Raw genomic sequence first — 18,995 nt, forward strand, 5'->3', positions numbered from 1 at the left:
TATTATGCATCATAATAATATTAAACGTAAATTTATCACTAACAAGATAAACCCCACGTACGTACAATCAATTTAACGTGGCTGGTTTGCTTTTAAGCCTTTGAGCTTTATGATGGATGGATTGTTTGTTTATTGATAGTTAGTGGGGGGCATTTGGTAGGTGATATTGGAGAAACTCGATTGTCTCTAATAATTTATCTAGCAGTGGAGGGTAGAGAGCATGATTAGGGTTCAACAAACTATATATGCCCTAGGAATCCCAGGAATTGTGCCCTAACTTTCCCCACTTTGGTGGACTTGTGGGGCTTTGGGTCTTAGCTTCTCATAGCCCACCATTCCCCATCTTTTTCCCGTCCTTTTAGATTGTCAAAAACGTTAGATATTTTTACCAGTTTCTACATGTAAGTCCACATTGTTGGACTAATCTTACTTTTATTGGAAAATAATTAATTTTGAGAGAAGTAGTGTAGTTTCACCACCTTGGCTTCTTCTTTTTTTTTTCTTTTTTTTTTCTTTTGGGTGTTGTCAGATGGGTCGGAGCAAGTGGCTAGCCTAGCCTTTTTTGTTCTTGATGACAAGTGCTTTCTTTATCCTATTGCGAAGCCATCAAAATGTTTGCAATCAATCCTCAACACCTTCACATGGTAGGGTCCAAACCCCAGCTTGCATGGGTTAGTCCCAATACGTTATTAAATGAACAAAGGCCATACCCTCATGGTGATATTGGTGCCAAATTTCCTGACAATTTGTCAATGATTCCTATCTAAAGTTCACGAAGAAGCAAAATCTATCATGCAAAAAGTTTCAAGCCCTGTAAAAGTAAGAAAATATTCGAAGAAAATCTAGCTGCACATACAGATGTCATATCCATGGAAGCATGAGCTTGCACAATGACACTCACATTCAAAAGTGAGAGTATAGGTGGCTATTAAATTGTTTTTTGTTTGTAAATGTACGGAGATAAATGAGGAGAAAATCCTTTAAACTTGAAACTTGGATAAGTTTGTATTATCTTGTGTTTAATTTTTATCAAATAAATAAAGATGATGAGATTCGAACTCGTGACCGCTTGACCATCAAGACTCTGATACCATATCAAAAAATCATCTCAACCCAGTAGCTTAAATTATAAGATGAGATTTCAATATATGATTTATATTATTTTTTAACATCCTAGCTGATATTTGGGGATAGCAATACTAAATCTCATCTTTACTAATCTCATATTTACTCGACTATGTAGTAACAGAAGATTGATTCAATTCGTAAATCTTATATTCGAGTGTTGTTATTTATTTATTATAGAAAGATGTCATATTTGTATTCAATCAATTCTATTTATAAAACTATCTTGAATTTTAGCCCCGATATATAGTGTAGCTTTGAATCACCCTCTCCAGCTCGAGATGAAAGAAATAAACATATGTAACAAGGAGATATGTATTTTCTGTTTTAAATATATAAAATCTTACTTCTAAATTATTTTAGAAACATATTTATTTTATATTTTTTCAACCAAATCCATTTTTAGCTTTTTTATATATCATTCCTATCATGAGACATTAACAAACAAAATATAGATGTGATAGAGTTCCTATAGATAGATGTGAGTACATGTATAATCAAAATATATCATTTTACACGGGGCTTGTAGCTCAGTGGCCTTGGCAGGCTTTGCCCTGCCTGAGTGCCCTGGTTCGAGCTCTCGTGTGTACCCAGCACTTGAGGGTTTAACTGTTGTGGTCAATTCGTGTGACTTGTTCTGCCCCCGTCCCGGGTTCGACCCTCTATGTGTACGCCTGTCACTCCCGCGGTGCCTTACCTGCTCCTGGGCTTGCAGAATGTCCAGCGGGCCGTGGGGAATAGTCGTGGTGCGTGTAAGCTGGCCCGAACACTCCACGTAAATCAAAAAAAAAAAACAAAAAAAATATATCATTTTAGTTAAATTATTGTAGTTTTTATATGAGTATTTTTATTATTATTTTTCCTCGAATTAATCCAAAATCACATCGAAGTACATGGAGAGTAACCGTAATCTACTAGAAAATGTAGTTTTCTAAAATGAAGAGAGTTGTTGGCATAATTTCTGTTTTTGTTTTTATATGTTTTTCAAGAGTATTTTTTGTTTAAAAATATATTAATTTGATTTATTTTTTAGTTTATTTTTTTAGTTTTGATATGTTGGTATCAAAATTTAAAATATATATTAGAAAAAAACTTATTTTTATATATTTTCAAACAAAATATTATTTTAATAATCATCACGTACAGCAATATCAAATATCCCGTTCAATTCGACTGTTAAAAATATACTCCAACAGCCATTGTTATTGACCATTACCTTCCATTTTTTCCGATGATCAAGCAACAAACATAGGTATAATGAATTTGATCTTAGATTAATCTTTACTTCTTTAGTTACTTTAGAAAGTTTGATGCTTGGTGTCGCTTCAAACAATCATGATTTAGCCATTAAAATATTTCACAAACGAATGGGACCATCCAAGTTAAGAACAACTAATTAATATCTAAAAGCTTCCAACAAGCACTGGCTTGCCTTTTCTCTCCCAGACTGTGTTTTTTTTTTTTGTTACCTTAAATAATATGATAATATGACCGTTTGGTTAGGGTTTTGTTGGGAAATTAAAAAAAAAAGTAACTGATTATATTGTTTGTTGGAAAATCGACAGAATTATAAATTTCCCAGCAAAACCCTAATACAAGGGCCATCTTCAAGAAATTATATTGTTTAGGATGAAAAATCAGGAAAATTTTAATTCGAGGGTAGTTTCCGAAGTTCAAGAAGTATTTTATAATTTATCCTTCTTAAATTAACACTACCTTTTGCAACCATACCGATATTAGGACTACTGTGATCAAAGATCAAAGACTTGGATTTTACGGGGAATGAGATTGTTTGGTTGGGTGTTTTTATAATATATTAAAATAATTTTTTTATAATTTTTGATATTTTCACATTAAAATTATCAAAAAAATACTAAAATAAATATCAATTTAATATTTTTTAAAATTAAAAATACTTTTAAAAAGCATTTAAAAATAAAAATAGAAATTATGAAGAGCACCCCCATCCACTTCATAATGTAATATAATGCATATATTACATGCCAAACTAATGTACATTATTTCAATTTCTTTTCATTACAGACTGCATATTTGTCAGATTCGGATGCTCTTCAGATTGCATTTATACTTGTTTAGCCTAATCACTAAAAATCTAATTACATCTAACGAGTTTAGTCATTTCAATATATATTTTATTTGATTTAACTAAAAAATTTATTCAAATCAGGTTCTAAATCGTAGTTTATTAGTTAATTTATTGAACCCAGCTGGTTGAACAACTATCATCTCGACCCGAAGAAGAAGAAGGTGGTTCAAAGCTACCCCTCGTGCGATCCTGCCTTCTGGGCGCTTTCTGTCTCTAATGTAATACAAATTTTGTTGTGTGAATAGCCCATTACACTATAGCAAGGAAACTAGATATGTTTCCGTGTGTGTGTTCTTGTGGGTCAAAATTTTTTATTTTTTTTAATGTAAAAATAGTGATAGGTTAAAAAAATTTAAGTTACAAGTTATTGGCTAAATTTACTATTTAAATATTTATATAAAAAACAACAACAATAAATAAACGGATAAAAAAACAACAACAAAAAAACCACACTCGAGTTTATTTGAATTGTCAAACAAGCCAATGCTAACCTAGTAGAAGAAAAACAAAAAAAAAAAAAACACTCAAACTTTAAAAATAGAAAGAAAAATATCAGCTTAAAAGGGAATGTGCGTCCAGAAGGCAGGATCTATTACTCGAGTCATAAGACCGGAATGATCCTATTAAAAACAAACCTAAAAAAAAAAAATTCTTAATCAAACAAATATTGAGGGAAAAAAACAGTGCAAAACAAAAAAAAAATAGAAATTAAAAGAATTAGAAATAAATTCGACATATAAATTAAATGAATTAAAATGAATCCAAGTGTGGAGTTGGAATAAAAACAAATCAATCAAGAAAATGATTCCAAAATAAAATAAATAGCAATTAAAAGAATGAGACCCAGATTTGAAAAAAAATCAAATCAAATGACCAACGATGAAATCAAAAATAAAATCCAATTAGAAATAATCAATGTAAATAGAACAATTGCAAATAAAAAAAGATGGACTAAATCAAAAGAAAAAATAAATTGAAGGGCATGATTTTTTGCATGATCAACACGTAATTCAAGGAAGAAAGATAAGGAAAAGAAATAAAAAAAAAAGTAATTCCAGGCCAAACCATATACATACATCACCCGAAGAGGAAGAAAACGCCAAGACAAATCAAATGATGTGGTAGAATCATGGTTACAACAATTGGAGCCAGCCACATGTGCCGTTAGAAGGCGATGGAGCGACTGAAGCGTACGAGGCAAGCACCAGCAGCTTTTTTGTTTTTTTTTTATATGTACAAAACTGAAAATGCCCTTAAGACTAAACATCAATAACAAACAAATCACGATGAAATTACAACCAAGCCTATAAAACCAAGGTTAAAAAATTTGAATGGTAAGAGTAGTCAATAATTATATTATTCTATCAAATATTAAAATACAAAAACAATCTTGTGCAAAAGAAATTAGATTATTTTACTATGCATTAAAAATATAATTATTAAAATAATTCTGCATGATTCTTAAAAAATATTTATTTCATGATAAAAAAAATAATCTTATATCTATCAAGAGAATAAATATTAATTATATTATTGCAATGAATGACAACATGTATCTTGGGTCACAGTAACATCGCTAGAGGAATAGATTTTTTTTGGATAACGAGACTTATGCTATGTATTGAAAGGTTCAAAGCTCACGTTTCATGGGCAGCTAGGAAGCCGAGTAATTAGATAGTCTCAGGTTTCCAAAAGCCTCGGCCTATAAATTCCACAGCCCATGTAATTAGCAAATGAACACTAGCAAGACACATAGATTATTAGGTGATTTCTTCTTGTATACGTTAGGAAAGGATACCATTAGTGGTTATTTCTTATAGAATTAACTCATATTCTTTCTCGAACTCAATAATGGTTATTTCTCAAAGTAGCAACCATTATGTCGCCTATAAGTTTTGAATTTAGAATATTATATTTAAAAAAGATATATCATAAGAGATAGATTCTAGTTGTTAAATAAATAAGATAAATTATTATCCGGTAAAAAAATATCTCTTGTTGCTCGATAATTATTCTCAAGAGGTTAATATAAACTCATAATGAGTGTGAAAGCACTTGTATCATCCATTATTAAGTTATTTCACAATGAGTTAAAGATATGGATTTTCCTATTAATAGTGACACAATATCATTTTTCTTGGCATGATAAATGAGAATTCCAATATCATTATAACTCATATTCTTTCTCGAACTCAATAATAGTTATTTCTCAAATAACAAATATTATATCACCTATAAGTTTTGAATTTAGGATATTATATGTTATGCCTATCTTGAAATTAACAAGATAAATTATTATCAGGTAAAAACAGCTCAATGATTATTCTCGAGAGGTCAATATGAACTCACACTAAATGTGAAAGTACTTGTATTAACATTATTAAGTTAAACAATCATATAAAAATTAAATGGTTTAACAAATATAACTTAAACGGAAAATCATTAAGATACCGTTAGTTCCCTAAATATTATTCTCAGATTTAAAGGGCATGATCATAAAAAGTCACTTTTGTTTTGTTTTAATTTTGATGGTTGTATGTGTTTTTATAACGAGACATTGAGGTTTCCCACATCGGGTCTAGGTGTAGAATATTTGTCAAACTTCTGCAATAAGATTTTTAATTGTCTAGCAGATAGTAACGTTTCTCCTACTCCAATTAATTCCTTGCTGGTGAACCAACAAGTCCTTGAAAATGCACCATCACCCTTCGCTGTCAACAGGAATATTCTGGTTATTTTACGGGTCTTTTCTTGATGATACACGTGGCCTACTCCATTTATTATTGATAAGATTTTTTTTGATATAATAAGTTTATTTTGTGATATTTTTTATATAATTAATATCATGTATTTTTAAAATCTTATTATTTACTCTTTTTTTTTCCATCTCTCATACTTTAAAGCTATGCAAGCTAATTTTAACCATTTATTTTTTAGAAAGTCATAATTTTCACTTATAATTTTTACGGAGCTGTGTTATTTTTAATTATTTTTTACGATAGTTTGCTTATTTTTATTTAAAGTGTGCTATTTTTTTTAAAAAAATAATTCCATAAATTTTAACCCAATATTTAAATTTCCTTTTTACCTTTGTTGTTGCTAACGTGAATTATGACTAATCATCATTAATCTTGTTATATTTAGTTGTCATTAATCTTATAATCTAAGAGATTAGTGGTTAAGACACAAGACATGAAGACATCCACACAGCTGAAGATGCTTAGACCCCAACCCAAGCAAGCAAACAAGCAGTCAGTATCACTTTGCACCATAGATCTGATCTCCATTGTTAACCAGGGGGTGGTTAGTTTTTAACTAGAGCTAATATTGCAAGCAGCCCTCTGGTCTTTGATTGGTTGGCGGAATAGCTGGGCCATACGTCCTCGAGCTTTACCTCACGTGGCTTGCTGGCTAATTCATGCGACAGTTTTGTCTATTTCATTCGAACAATAGTCACACGCGCCTTTTCAAGGAGTCATTGTAGGACTAGGAAAATATCATTTTCTTTTTCTTCCTTTTTTTAACCAAAAAACAAATTCAAAAACAATGAGAAAATCTAAGGTGATTAAGTTATAACTACTATTATTTATTTAATAGAAAAAATAAATATCAGAAGACAGAAACATGTGAGGGAATAAAAAAAGTATTTTTTAAGCATGTAAAAATATTTTTATAGAACTTCATATAATTTTTTTCTTTTTATGTATACTATCTATCACTTGATCTTGGAAAAATTTGTTAATCATAAGTTAATTATTCATATAAATTGATGAAATCAATGAACTAACATGTATTTCCTGTGTGTGTATATATATGTATGAGAATTTAAATATATTTAGTACTAGTAATAATTTCATAAAAAAATATTGTTAGACTAGAAAACAAACATTGTTTTTCTATAATAAATTAATAAATGATTTTTATAGATATAGAATTTTTAATAATTCCAGACTATGAAATGATTTGAATATGTTTTAAAACTAACCTTCTATTTTTTTCTTTCAAAAAAATCCTGCAAACTCTTGTAGTTACGGTCAAGTTTTTTTTTTTTTTTATCATCATATTTATTCTATGATACAAAATTGTTTGATATTTAATTGTCTGAATAGATTTATAAGAGATTACAAATTCAAGTTAATTTAATTGATAAAATTACTTTATGCTATTTTATTATTTTCACAGATATTAATTAAATAAATTAAAAGAAAGAAAAAATAAATATGATAAATAGTTTAATCAATAACTATAAATTTATAAAAAAACCCAGCAATATAGAATTAATCTAAATTAGAATGTATGAATATTCAATTTATAAACTTTTTTTTGTAACGAATAAATGAATTAAGAAGTTAAAACCTGTCCTGCCTTCCATTTGATATTCCAATTGTGAATCTTATATTAATTTTAATATGATTTTGTTTTATAAATATTCTGCTCAACCCCCAGATAATTTGAATGTAATAAATCTTTCAATACATACCATTGACAGTTTCCTACACGCGCTTCAGGGGCCGGTTTTTATCATTATTTTATTTACTTTATCATGTAAAAAATAATAATTAGATTGGACGATAGCATTGATTGCAATAAAATATCTCAGCTGATTTTTATTCTTGATTTACAAGATGACCATTTTGCCTGAATTGATGGCTGAGGCCTGCATCTAATTTTTCCCGGAATGACCCATGTGCCCTCCTCCATGATGCCATTTCTCGCGGAATGACCCGGATATTACAATCCCATTTGACTTAGAGGTTTTTTTTTTTTAAAAAACAATTAATAAGTAATTCTATATGAAATACATATGGTATAAATTTAAAAGGTTACATATCATTTAATATAAAATAAATATTTTTAGTATGCTACAATTTTTACAAGTCATTATATATCTTAAAATCACAATAATAAAATATAATAAGATACTATTTAAATATTTTAAAGTTTAAATATTTATAAATACAATACAAAGCTACAATAATTAATCAAATAATATTGTTACCTCACAACATAATAATAAATAACATAACATAAAGTAATAGATACAATAATATCCAAGTATTTGTTTGGTGGTATGATAAAAATTATTTTTTAAAAATATATAAAAAAATTATTTTTTGATATAACACATGAAAAAAATAAAAATACTAATTTAAAATAAAAAAAATCTATTTTTTTTAATATAATTGTGGCACAATATCAATGTCAAACACCACTTAGCAGCCCAATCAAAATTCGGGGACAGTATGGTAATACTATTAAAGCAAAGGACACCGGTGTGAGATCCCCATCACCGAGAACATCCGTCAAAAGCCACTACCGTCATTTCGGTCAAGGACAAATGCGTCCAATAAATTAACGCAAAAATTTAAAAATAAAAACCTAAATAATCACGCCCAAAAAACCCAATCTAAACCGTCCATGTACACCATCCGACGGCTCCGAACAAATATTCAAAAAACAGGAGGGAACCAATATATACCGTCCGATCTCACTCCCTGTCCCTCACCCCCACTCTTCAGATAACCATATATCTTCTCTCCAGAGCTCTCATATCTCCCCACTCCCTCTCACGGACTCGAATTTTATCCCTCTCTCTCTAAACACCTCAAGGTAAACATCTCTTTCTCTCCAGATCTCATGTTTTTCTGAGTCACATTGCCGTTAATTATTACTCACTAGATATATCAATTGTGTATCATTTATGCTTAATTTTATTGCGATGTTTTTTTTTGGCGTTTTTTTTCGATTTTTCTGGTTAAATTGTTGATCTTCTACGCTCTTAATCGATTAGATATCTAAATCTTCAAAATTATGTATAATTCGCTGTTTTTTTTTACCGCATTTGCTGCAACGCTCTCACCAGGTAGCGATTTGATTGATTTATCCATTTCTTCTGATTTTTTAAAGTTTATTATAGTTACTGAATTGAGTTTATAGTAACGATTTTATTCAATTTTTGAAATTAAATTATTTCTAGTTAATTTATTTAGATTTGATTATTTTTCTCACTAAATTTATTTCTAATTTGCAATTTTTTTAGATCTTATCAGTCCCGCGCAACATTTTAGTTGATATTATGATTTGTTAAATTATAGTGCTAATTTATGCGTTTTTTTTATTAAATGAAAATCTATTAGAGTATTATATCTGTTAGATTATTTTTTTTTTGTTATCATGTGAAATTAATATTATTGTGAATTCTGTTTGCTTAAATCTTGGAGGATAATTTCGATAGATGTGTCAGATAATTACTCTTATTAAAGCTCGATTTTTTTGAAGTTTAAATTGCTTTCTGTAGTTGTTAATTGCTGATTAAATGATTTGTTCTTTGTGAAATTTTGGGTTTTGATTGATTGGGGTCCTGTTTTTTGCTGAAGCAGCAAAAATGAGAGAGATCCTTCACATACAGGGTGGTCAGTGCGGTAACCAGATTGGTTCAAAGTTCTGGGAAGTTGTTTGTGATGAGCATGGAATAGACCCGACAGGAAGGTACATTGGTTCATCAGATCTGCAGTTGGAGCGTGTGAATGTGTACTACAATGAGGCTTCGTGTGGGAGGTTTGTTCCTCGTGCAGTGCTCATGGACTTGGAGCCTGGTACTATGGACAGTGTTCGTACTGGTCCTTATGGGCAGATTTTCAGGCCTGATAACTTTGTATTTGGACAATCTGGTGCTGGAAACAACTGGGCGAAGGGGCATTATACTGAGGGAGCGGAGCTTATTGATTCTGTTCTTGATGTTGTAAGGAAGGAGGCAGAGAATTGTGACTGTCTCCAAGGTTTGCCGTAACTCCTCTTTTTTTTTTTTTTTTTTTCCATTTGTTTCCTTGATATTTTGTAAAATGGGTGTGGTGAACCTTTTGTTATTTATGCAGGTTTCCAAGTGTGCCACTCCCTGGGTGGTGGAACTGGATCAGGAATGGGTACCTTGCTCATCTCGAAAATCCGTGAGGAGTACCCTGATAGGATGATGCTGACATTCTCTGTGTTTCCCTCCCCAAAGGTTTCAGATACAGTGGTTGAGCCATACAATGCCACACTTTCTGTACATCAGCTTGTTGAGAATGCTGATGAGTGCATGGTTCTGGATAACGAGGCTTTATATGATATTTGCTTCAGGACTCTTAAATTGACTACTCCCAGCTGTAAGTAAAGATGAAATGGCTTTAGTTGCATCTCCAATCACTTCAAGTTCTGTGTGCATCTTGTTTATGTTAGCTGCTGTTCTTCAAGTTGGACTGGTTTAGATTCCCTTTGCTTGTTTCGTTGTTGTGGATTTGCTTGATTCGACGCATTCCTTGTCACTTTTCTTTTGTTCAATTGATCATGTGATACTTAATTTGGTTGCTGGTTTTTTTGCAATGTAAAATTGTTGCTCGTTTATTTGGGTTATGGAGCTAGCTTAACAGTATGCAAATAATGGAGCATTCTGTGATTTAAGTGGAAGATGACCGCCAGTGGCATCTTTACTTTTAGTAATTTGTTTGTTGCTAATGAATTAACATGCTTTAGATCTGCTAGATATTCACCTTTTTTCTTTATGTTCAGAGCATTTGTGATAATTTAAATAGGTTAGAGCAATTTGAAAGACAATTGCTGGCTAGTCATTGTTTAGAGCATTAAATAATGACAGTTTTGAAATGCAATTTGCTGGCAAGTTATCGTGTTGCAATCTTTTACATGTTAAACTTAATGAATGTAAAATAGCGAGTAGATTCTGAATTTCTTACTTTGGATTTCTTTTATCTCCATTATTAGTGACCATTATGTACTGTTGCAATTGCTATTTTGTTGCTTGATGGCTGTGTTAAACATAAGCTCATTTGGGTCATTATTCCTTTACAGTTGGTGATCTTAACCACTTGATTTCTGCAACTATGAGTGGTGTCACTTGCTGCCTGAGGTTCCCTGGTCAGCTCAACTCTGACCTCCGAAAGCTTGCTGTGAATCTCATCCCCTTCCCTCGTCTCCACTTCTTCATGGTTGGCTTTGCTCCTCTGACCTCCCGTGGATCCCAGCAATATCGTGCCCTCACTGTTCCTGAACTGACCCAGCAAATGTGGGATGCCAAGAACATGATGTGTGCTGCTGACCCAAGGCATGGTCGCTACCTTACTGCCTCTGCCATGTTCCGTGGCAAGATGAGCACCAAGGAAGTAGACGAGCAGATGATCAATGTCCAAAACAAGAACTCATCATACTTTGTTGAGTGGATTCCACACAACGTGAAATCCAGTGTCTGTGACATCCCACCAAGGGGACTTGCCATGGCATCCACCTTCATTGGAAACTCCACCTCCATCCAGGAAATGTTCAGGAGAGTCAGTGAGCAATTCACTGCCATGTTCAGGAGAAAAGCTTTCTTGCATTGGTACACTGGTGAAGGAATGGACGAAATGGAATTCACAGAAGCGGAGAGTAACATGAATGATCTTGTGTCCGAGTATCAGCAGTATCAAGATGCCACTGCTGATGAGGAGGGTGAGTACGAAGACGAGGAAGATGGCCAGTACGCGGAGCAGATGTGAATTTTGCACAGTAATGTCGACAGGTATATGTTTGCTCCATTATATATATTATTGAGGAATCTTATATTTGCTACATTCTATTTTGTATTTTGGGTGCATGAACTTAACTAAGAGACTAAGAAAACCACCCGTTTTCTTTCGTATAGTTAAAATGTTTGAAGATTGTTGATGATGAAGTGGGGGTAAGCTTGCTTGTAGTTATGTAGTTAAAAATCTGTTTCTGTCGTGGATTTGTTTTCATTTCATTGTAATATATAGTAATCATCGTTGCATATTTCAGTTGATTTTACTATCATCTTCATGTTGATTTCAATTATCTCTCCACCCCAAATTCTCTGGTTGTTCTTGGCTTGTTAAAAATTACTATGGCCTTCGCTAATGAAATTTTGAGCTACTTTGGTCGTGTTACACTGTGATGGTGTTTGTTTTCGTGGTTGGATTGTGTTTATGATTTTTATTTTTATTATTTTCTTTGTGTTTTTGAATTGGTATGCTGTGTAAAAAATAAATTGAAGTATTTTCTTAAAAAGAGCTGTCTCACACCACTACTACGTATTCTCTACTTCCCCCCATCTAAACCCTTTCGTTAAAGGATCGTTCCAGCTTTGGTGGGAATGGGTCTCGGGTACAGGTACCGATCTGCACACCTCTGGAAGTTACAGGGTTATTTGGCTACTTTTGTCAAGTTTCTTGGAAAGAGTGTCTCACACCACTGGTATTTTCTAGTTCCCACTAACCTGTTCTCTTTTTGTTGAAGGTGGTTCAAGTTATGGTGAATACTCTTCGTGCTTGATTAAACATATTTAGATGACAATAATATAAGATAATTTGGGTTAAATTAACTAAAACATGATTTGGAATATGAGATGAAAGAAATGTAAGTTCAAGGTTTAGTAATCTAAAATCAAAGATAAAAACAAAGATAATTTAAAAAATATAATACTGAAAAATATAACATGAGTCGATTTAGGGTATTTTTATTAACTCACAATCCAATCAATCACAATCCATTCGAGTTAATTTTTTTCAAAATAATCTGGTTAAAAAAAACCAAGTTTTAATAAAAAAAATATAAAAATACTCTAAACCAATTTGAGTTAATTTTATCAACCTGCTCTTAGAATAACCAAATAAAAAGAAAAGTGAAAATGAAAAAACTCAGGGTAAATAATTTAATTTAAAATGATGAAATTAAAAAAAAATCATATAAAAATTAAGGAAAAAAAATTAAGTTAGCTGAGTTAATTTAACTAACTTGCCACCGACGACTTGAGACTGAGATAAAAAATAAAATAGAAAGAGAAATAAAAAAATAACAAAACAAAGTGCCAAATAACTTTTAAAAAATAAAAATACAATAAACAATGAAGCAATAAATAATTGAGTTAAGGAAGATTATATTTTAAGGGTATTTAAATAATTAAGTTATACCAAAAAATGAAAAACTTGAAAAGCTCTTAAAACTAAAAAAAAGTTTTTTTCTTAGGATTATTTAGTAATTATATTGTAAATAAAAATATAAAAATACCGCTTAACCCTCTTTTTAATTATAATTATTAATAGGTTCTATTAAAAAGACTTTTCTACTCCTAAACGTAAGCTTGCTCACCAATAATAAAGTCATTAAATATGCAAATACACATTGAATATCCAATCGTTTTAGTATAGAGTATAATATAATAATGGTCTCCAGTGCATGTGCCCTTTTGTTGTAGGTCCTTGGAGTTTTTCCTTAAGAGTATGGGTTGGGTTATCTGGGCCCGGAGTCCCATTTGGTTACATTAGGCCCATTTATTTATTTTTGCTGGCTCATGATTTCAATTTCCCCATGACAAGAGGTTTCCTTCCTTGGGCATTCAGCAATTAATGGAGGACCTTAGACTAGAAGCTATTGCTATGGAATTCAACTAGTTTAAAGGCCTCAGCGTACAAAAAAACAATTTTAACATAAAAAATATTTCTAAATTTTTTTTTGATATTATTATTAAATTTATTTTAATGAATCAATTTTAAATTTTTTTATCTAACCTAAATTTAAAATTAATATATGTGAGAGTTACTTTAACATAACTAATACGAATTGAAAGTTCCAAAGACAGTTTGAACGACTAGTAAAAAATATAGTTTGATTTTTTTTTAAATATCCAAGATGATCTTTTTTTTTTAATATTAAGAGGACGATATATTTGATAGATCCAAGTTTCATAACTTAAATTGTTAAATTCACGATTCGGGTGATAAAATCTACTGGGTTTAAGATTTTTTTAAAAAATACTTTTTACTTAATTATATCATAATAAAAATAAACTCTTGTATAATCAAGCATAATTCAAGCAAAACCAAATTCTATGATGTTTATTTGAAATTAAGATAACTTCATAAAAAAATAAATAGAAATAATTTATAAATATAAAATAAATATAAATATTAAAGAATAAAAAAAAAGAAAAAAAAAGAAGAATTCACCATCTTCGATATCCATATCAACAGTGAAGTTGGGTAAAGAAATCGAAGTTCTTTAATGCGTAAGGTTACTACATGGAATATTTTGTGTCCATTTTTGTTGTTTTAAACAAGTAAAAACTTTATCCTTTCTGTATGTCTTTTGCCAGATATTTAAGTTCAATATATAATTCGATTGATTTGATGCATGAACTTACACGCCCACCTTGCTTTAATGGGTTTCACATTCATCGTGGCACCCTCAGTTTTACAGTGGCTCTGTGACAGAAGTCAAGGCCTTAGATTCGGCCGCCACATCAATGCCCATTTTGTGACTTAAATTTCTCCTTTCTGAAAGGGAAATGACTTCTTCAGCATGCTGTATGGTGCAGTAAAGTGGACAGTACAGAAAAAGAAAAGAAAAGAAAAAAGTAAATGGAATAATCGAAGAAGTTTGACTCGAAGCATTTCAGTGCGGCACTCTTGTTTTCTAATGATTTTAATATACTGATATTAAAATGAAAAATACTATGCATTATATGATCAAATACGCAACCTTAACCTTATCCATATATTTTTTTAAAGAAATCAAATGCCATGAACTCAGCTGAGTTCAGCCCAACCCAATTATGAACTCAGATGAAGAGCGTCTTGAGAGCTACATGAGTGGTAAAACACATCAATTACTATTACATTTAAACAGGGTATATATAATATTGTAGAGTTTGCTTTCAGTTTGGTTAGAAACAATGAGCTGTCGAAGGGCACAAGAATACGACCTCTTAAGTTGCTATCAATGGAGTCTTGGTTTCACCATCAGCATGATAGTGGAAAACTTTAATAAAAATCTTGTCATTGAACCGTAAACAAGACTTGGAAAGGGACTGATTTGAACTGCCAGTAAACCTAATACCATTCCCTCTCTCCCTCTCTTCTTTGGCCTTGATAAGAGCTTAGTTTAAGACTTTAAGGCAATTTCATAGTAGTTATCAGAAATTCAAGATTTAATATCTGATTGAAGTTGTATTTTAAATTTTGAATCAGAAAATTTTTCATTTTTATAATAATAATAATTGGCCTGATTGACCTAATCAAACCTGATCCAAATCTAGTTAGATCGGCTATAAAATAAATTAAAAATATAAAAAAATATTATTTTCATAACAATAATTGACCCACAATGATTTTGATGACCCATGAGCTGATTCAATTATCCAAATCCCTTTCCTAGTTGGTGCCATCTTAGTGCCAAGATTATTTTTCTGACTTGTGGCCATATAATGGTAGTTAGGTTGGTTCATATTAACCCCCAAGAACCGAGGAGAGCCACGAAATGGAACTCCATAGAATCGTGGAAGGTGAGATTACTTGGTCTTTAATCAAGACGACTATATAACCACACATTTCAATATCTTGCTTGGTCACAAATCAACACCACTTACGGATTACCTAATGTGAGAAACACATGCCTTTCAAGGTTTTAGATGGAAACTAGTTTTTGTTTTAGATGCTGGGAGTGAATTGCCAATATCCATGGAGCTCCATGCTAGTGGACATTGATGTTTAAGATGGAAACTAGTTTTTGTTTAGTTTGAAATTTAAAGTCTTGATTTCGATAATATTGTCCTAAACAATGGATCATGAAGACGCCCTTTGCTTTCTTTTAAGCATTCTTTTATTTATTTATTATTATTAATGTGAATGTTCGAGTCAGCTTGTATGTATCTTAATTAATCCTATGAATCCTGAAATTAACGACCATGTAAGCCTTAACTTTTAGGACCGAAAAAGATGTAAAATAAGTATCCTTTACTCTATAATTCCTAATTATGAATAGTCCAAGAATTTTCTTGACCAGAAGACGAAACCCAAAATATATTATATAAAAAAAGGTATATGAATTCCTCCTCTTCTCCCTTGATTCTTCTGTTTAGAAGTTCTTTGACAAAAAAACAAGCGCAATCCCTTTTCTTTTGAGTTTATTAAACCCAATCCGAAAGTAGAATTAATGTAAAGTCAGAGTCATGAGTTGAGTTTAATATGTTAAATTAAGTTTTTCAAGTCAATATTTCATAATTTTTTTAAATAATTTTAATAAGGTCAATTGAATCAAACTAAATTTTTAATTGAGTTACACAAGATTAATTTTCAAATAATCTTTTTAAAAGTAGTCATACCAGGTCTTGAGTTAGCTGGATAGATGGAAAGAGTCATTTTGATGAGCTGCCAACCATTCTTCACGAGTGAGAGTTTATTAAGACATAATCAAATGCCTAACTTGCAATATAAACGTGAGAAACGACACATATAAATTTCTGCCTAATTTTAGATGATTAAAACGGTATTACTTGTGTGATTAGAAGAGGAAACCATGTGATTAGGTAGTGCCTTTTGGTTTTAATTATCCTCAGGCTTAGGTGGCCAAGGATAAGGCCACACATCAATCCCTTATCCATGGCCATATAATTTTTTATGATCAAGGCAAGTGCTAGCTAGAAATTAGGTCAAGCTACTGAAATCTGTTGCCCTCATTCATCACCAAAATGGAATGGAAAGAGACTTTCTTTCTCCGTAGGGACGATGGCATGCATTGCAAGGCCATTATGTTCTAGTTTTGACCCTTTTTTTTTTGTTTTCCAATGGGAAAAGAAGTACCATGCCTGTACACATGGCTGCCGTCCAGTTGTTGGGGGAGACAGGGAGGAGATTATTGGGATTTTGAAAACCTATTTTTAATAATTGGGGCCCTTTGATCGACAATTTAAAGAAGAAATAATTAGTTAGGGTTTGTTCCTTTGTCGAGATAATTCTTAAATTCAAGGGCTCAACGAGGAAAAGAATAGGCCAGCAAATCTTATCGTGCCCACAAACTGGGTCCCCTTAGATTTCTGAAAATATAGAGATGGAAAAGGAGTATTTCAAGTTTATCCCCATCCTTTTTTTATTTTATTCTCACCTAACCTCATCTTGACTTTTTATTACTACTTCAAAAATATTAATTATATTTGGAAAATATTGATTCAATTGGGATTTTTTATATAGTTAGATATAATAAATCTCAAAAGAGATATTGATAGACAGGAAAGAAAAAAAAGAGAGTAAATAGCACATGAAAATTATCTAATTTCCCCTCTCTTTTTTTTGGAACAATTAAGATGTTTTATTTATTTTTAATTTTTCTTTTTAAATTATACTCCTACTTGACCTTTTATATTATCAGTTTATTTTTTTATAAAAAAACATTTGTTAAATTAGAAAAAGACATTATCTTTTCCTTAATAAAACCCATAGAAATGTACTTGAAAGTAGTCACAGGAATTTGAACTTGACCATTTATCCAACCAAGAAACAGAAAATCTTACTCTACTTGAAGACAAGAGCCAACGTCTACCAAGATTTGATCATCCCTTGAACAACAGAAAATCTAACCCTAAAAATACTACAAGAAAGTTGAAAAGGGGACAGGATCACCGAGAGAGAGGGAGCAAGATCAGTTTTTAGGGTTTTTATGTGCATTTTATGGGAAATGTTGCGTTGAGCCAGCATGGACAATTGCCCTGCCAAAAACCTGACTTTGCCCCCACTTTTGCACAAGTTTTTGAGAAAAATTAAAACAGTAGTTTTGATTTCCATCTGTTTTAAATCTTGCAACTAATTACTGTTTGTAGTTGATTGATTATCCTAACACTTTCTCCCATCACATTTTCTGCAGAATTTTTACTTTTATACTCAAACATTGAATTTGAGTAATATTCAACTTCATCAGAACATACAGACATAGGCAATTGAGAACTAAAAAACTAAAAAATCTTAATTTAAATGCTGTAGTTGATTGACCCTTTCTTTCTCGCTATAACAGGGCTTGTTTTTAATTTTTAATCGGATTATGGACTACAGGGAAAAGAAGGGAGAAAAAACTAATAATTCCTTGTTTATCATGTAGTTGAAGCAAGGATTTTTCGTGTGGAAAGTGGGCTAGAGCTAACCCTTAAAGGTAGGTGAAAAACGTGAGCAATGTGTGTCAAATGATTAGGACACACAGAGATAACTTCAGTTTTAGACTTTAACAAGACAGGAAACTCCAATAAAAAAACAGGAACAAGAAGTGTTGTTAGTTAAAGCTTTGGTCTAAAGCCTTGTTCGTTTACAAAGTCAAAAAGGAAAAGGAAAGATGGAAGTCCTCAAACAGCAAGAGGCAATTGTATTAGACCTAATTAGCCTATCTTTCTTGCCATTCCATTTGCTTGTCCTTAGGGTGCAATATAAGCAACAACAACTCTTGCTAGCTTAGACAAAGATTGTGTTTAGCAGTGCCGTGCAACGGAAATAATACACTGTTTTATCAAACAGGTCTCTGATTGTATTCATTGTGGAAATCTTTTTACTCTTGAATTATTATATATATATATATATATATATATTTTTTTTTTTTTGAAGTAATAAAACTTAAAGGTGGTTGTCTAGTTTTGATGGCCTGGACATGTATCTAGATCTCTAGCTAGACCAGCCCCAGGTCTAGAGAGAAGGCCACGAAAGGGCAAAGTAGCAGAGGCAGACAAAAGCACAAGGGAAATGCCAGAAAAGACGGTATGTATGTGGCGCAGAATACTACCTATCTTTTCATATATTACTGCCACTGTTCGTGGGGTCATTCTCAGAATGATGGGACTTTGGAGTAGGATGCCATGTCTTATGTCAGCTTCACACTCCAAATTCATCTCCAAAATCCAAAAATGCCTAAAAATTTGAGACAGAGAGAAAGGAAAGAAAAAGATCACTGGATTACTTGTTAA

The 18,995-nt window shown here is 31.5% G+C and overlaps 1 protein-coding gene across 3 annotated transcripts; it reads left to right on the forward strand.

Annotated features, from left to right (window-relative positions):
- Positions 1-8,675: 8,675 nt before the first annotated feature.
- LOC7479658 (tubulin beta-5 chain) lies at positions 8,676-12,034 on the forward strand. Of its 3 annotated transcripts, XM_024604070.2 has the most exons (5): positions 8,676-8,842; positions 9,613-10,011; positions 10,108-10,377; positions 11,078-11,783; positions 11,907-12,034. In XM_024604070.2, the coding sequence occupies exons 2-4, from the start codon at positions 9,618-9,620 to the stop codon at positions 11,758-11,760; spliced, it is 1,347 nt and encodes a 448-aa protein (XP_024459838.1). In that variant the 5' UTR covers positions 8,676-8,842; positions 9,613-9,617; the 3' UTR covers positions 11,761-11,783; positions 11,907-12,034. The 3 variants fall into 3 exon arrangements, with proteins under 3 accessions (XP_024459838.1, XP_006380970.1, XP_002307960.1); XM_006380908.3 differs by having other exon boundaries at positions 8,677-8,842; positions 11,078-12,034; XM_002307924.4 differs by having other exon boundaries at positions 8,728-8,842; positions 9,610-10,011; positions 11,078-12,034.
- Positions 12,035-18,995: the final 6,961 nt, after the last annotated feature.

The sequence above is a fragment of the Populus trichocarpa genome, chromosome 6, assembly GCF_000002775.5.
Source record: "Populus trichocarpa isolate Nisqually-1 chromosome 6, P.trichocarpa_v4.1, whole genome shotgun sequence".
Taxonomy (NCBI): domain Eukaryota; kingdom Viridiplantae; phylum Streptophyta; class Magnoliopsida; order Malpighiales; family Salicaceae; genus Populus; species Populus trichocarpa.

Bases quoted from the DNA above. Each gene is read 5' to 3' on its own strand.
- LOC7479658 (XM_024604070.2), top strand. From the start codon at position 9,618: ATGAGAGAGATCCTTCACATACAGGGTGGTCAGTGCGGTAACCAGATT. The intron at 10,012-10,107 runs GTTTGCCGTAAC...TTATTTATGCAG, and splicing joins GAATTGTGACTGTCTCCAAG to GTTTCCAAGTGTGCCACTCC. The intron at 10,378-11,077 runs GTAAGTAAAGAT...ATTCCTTTACAG, and splicing joins TAAATTGACTACTCCCAGCT to TTGGTGATCTTAACCACTTG.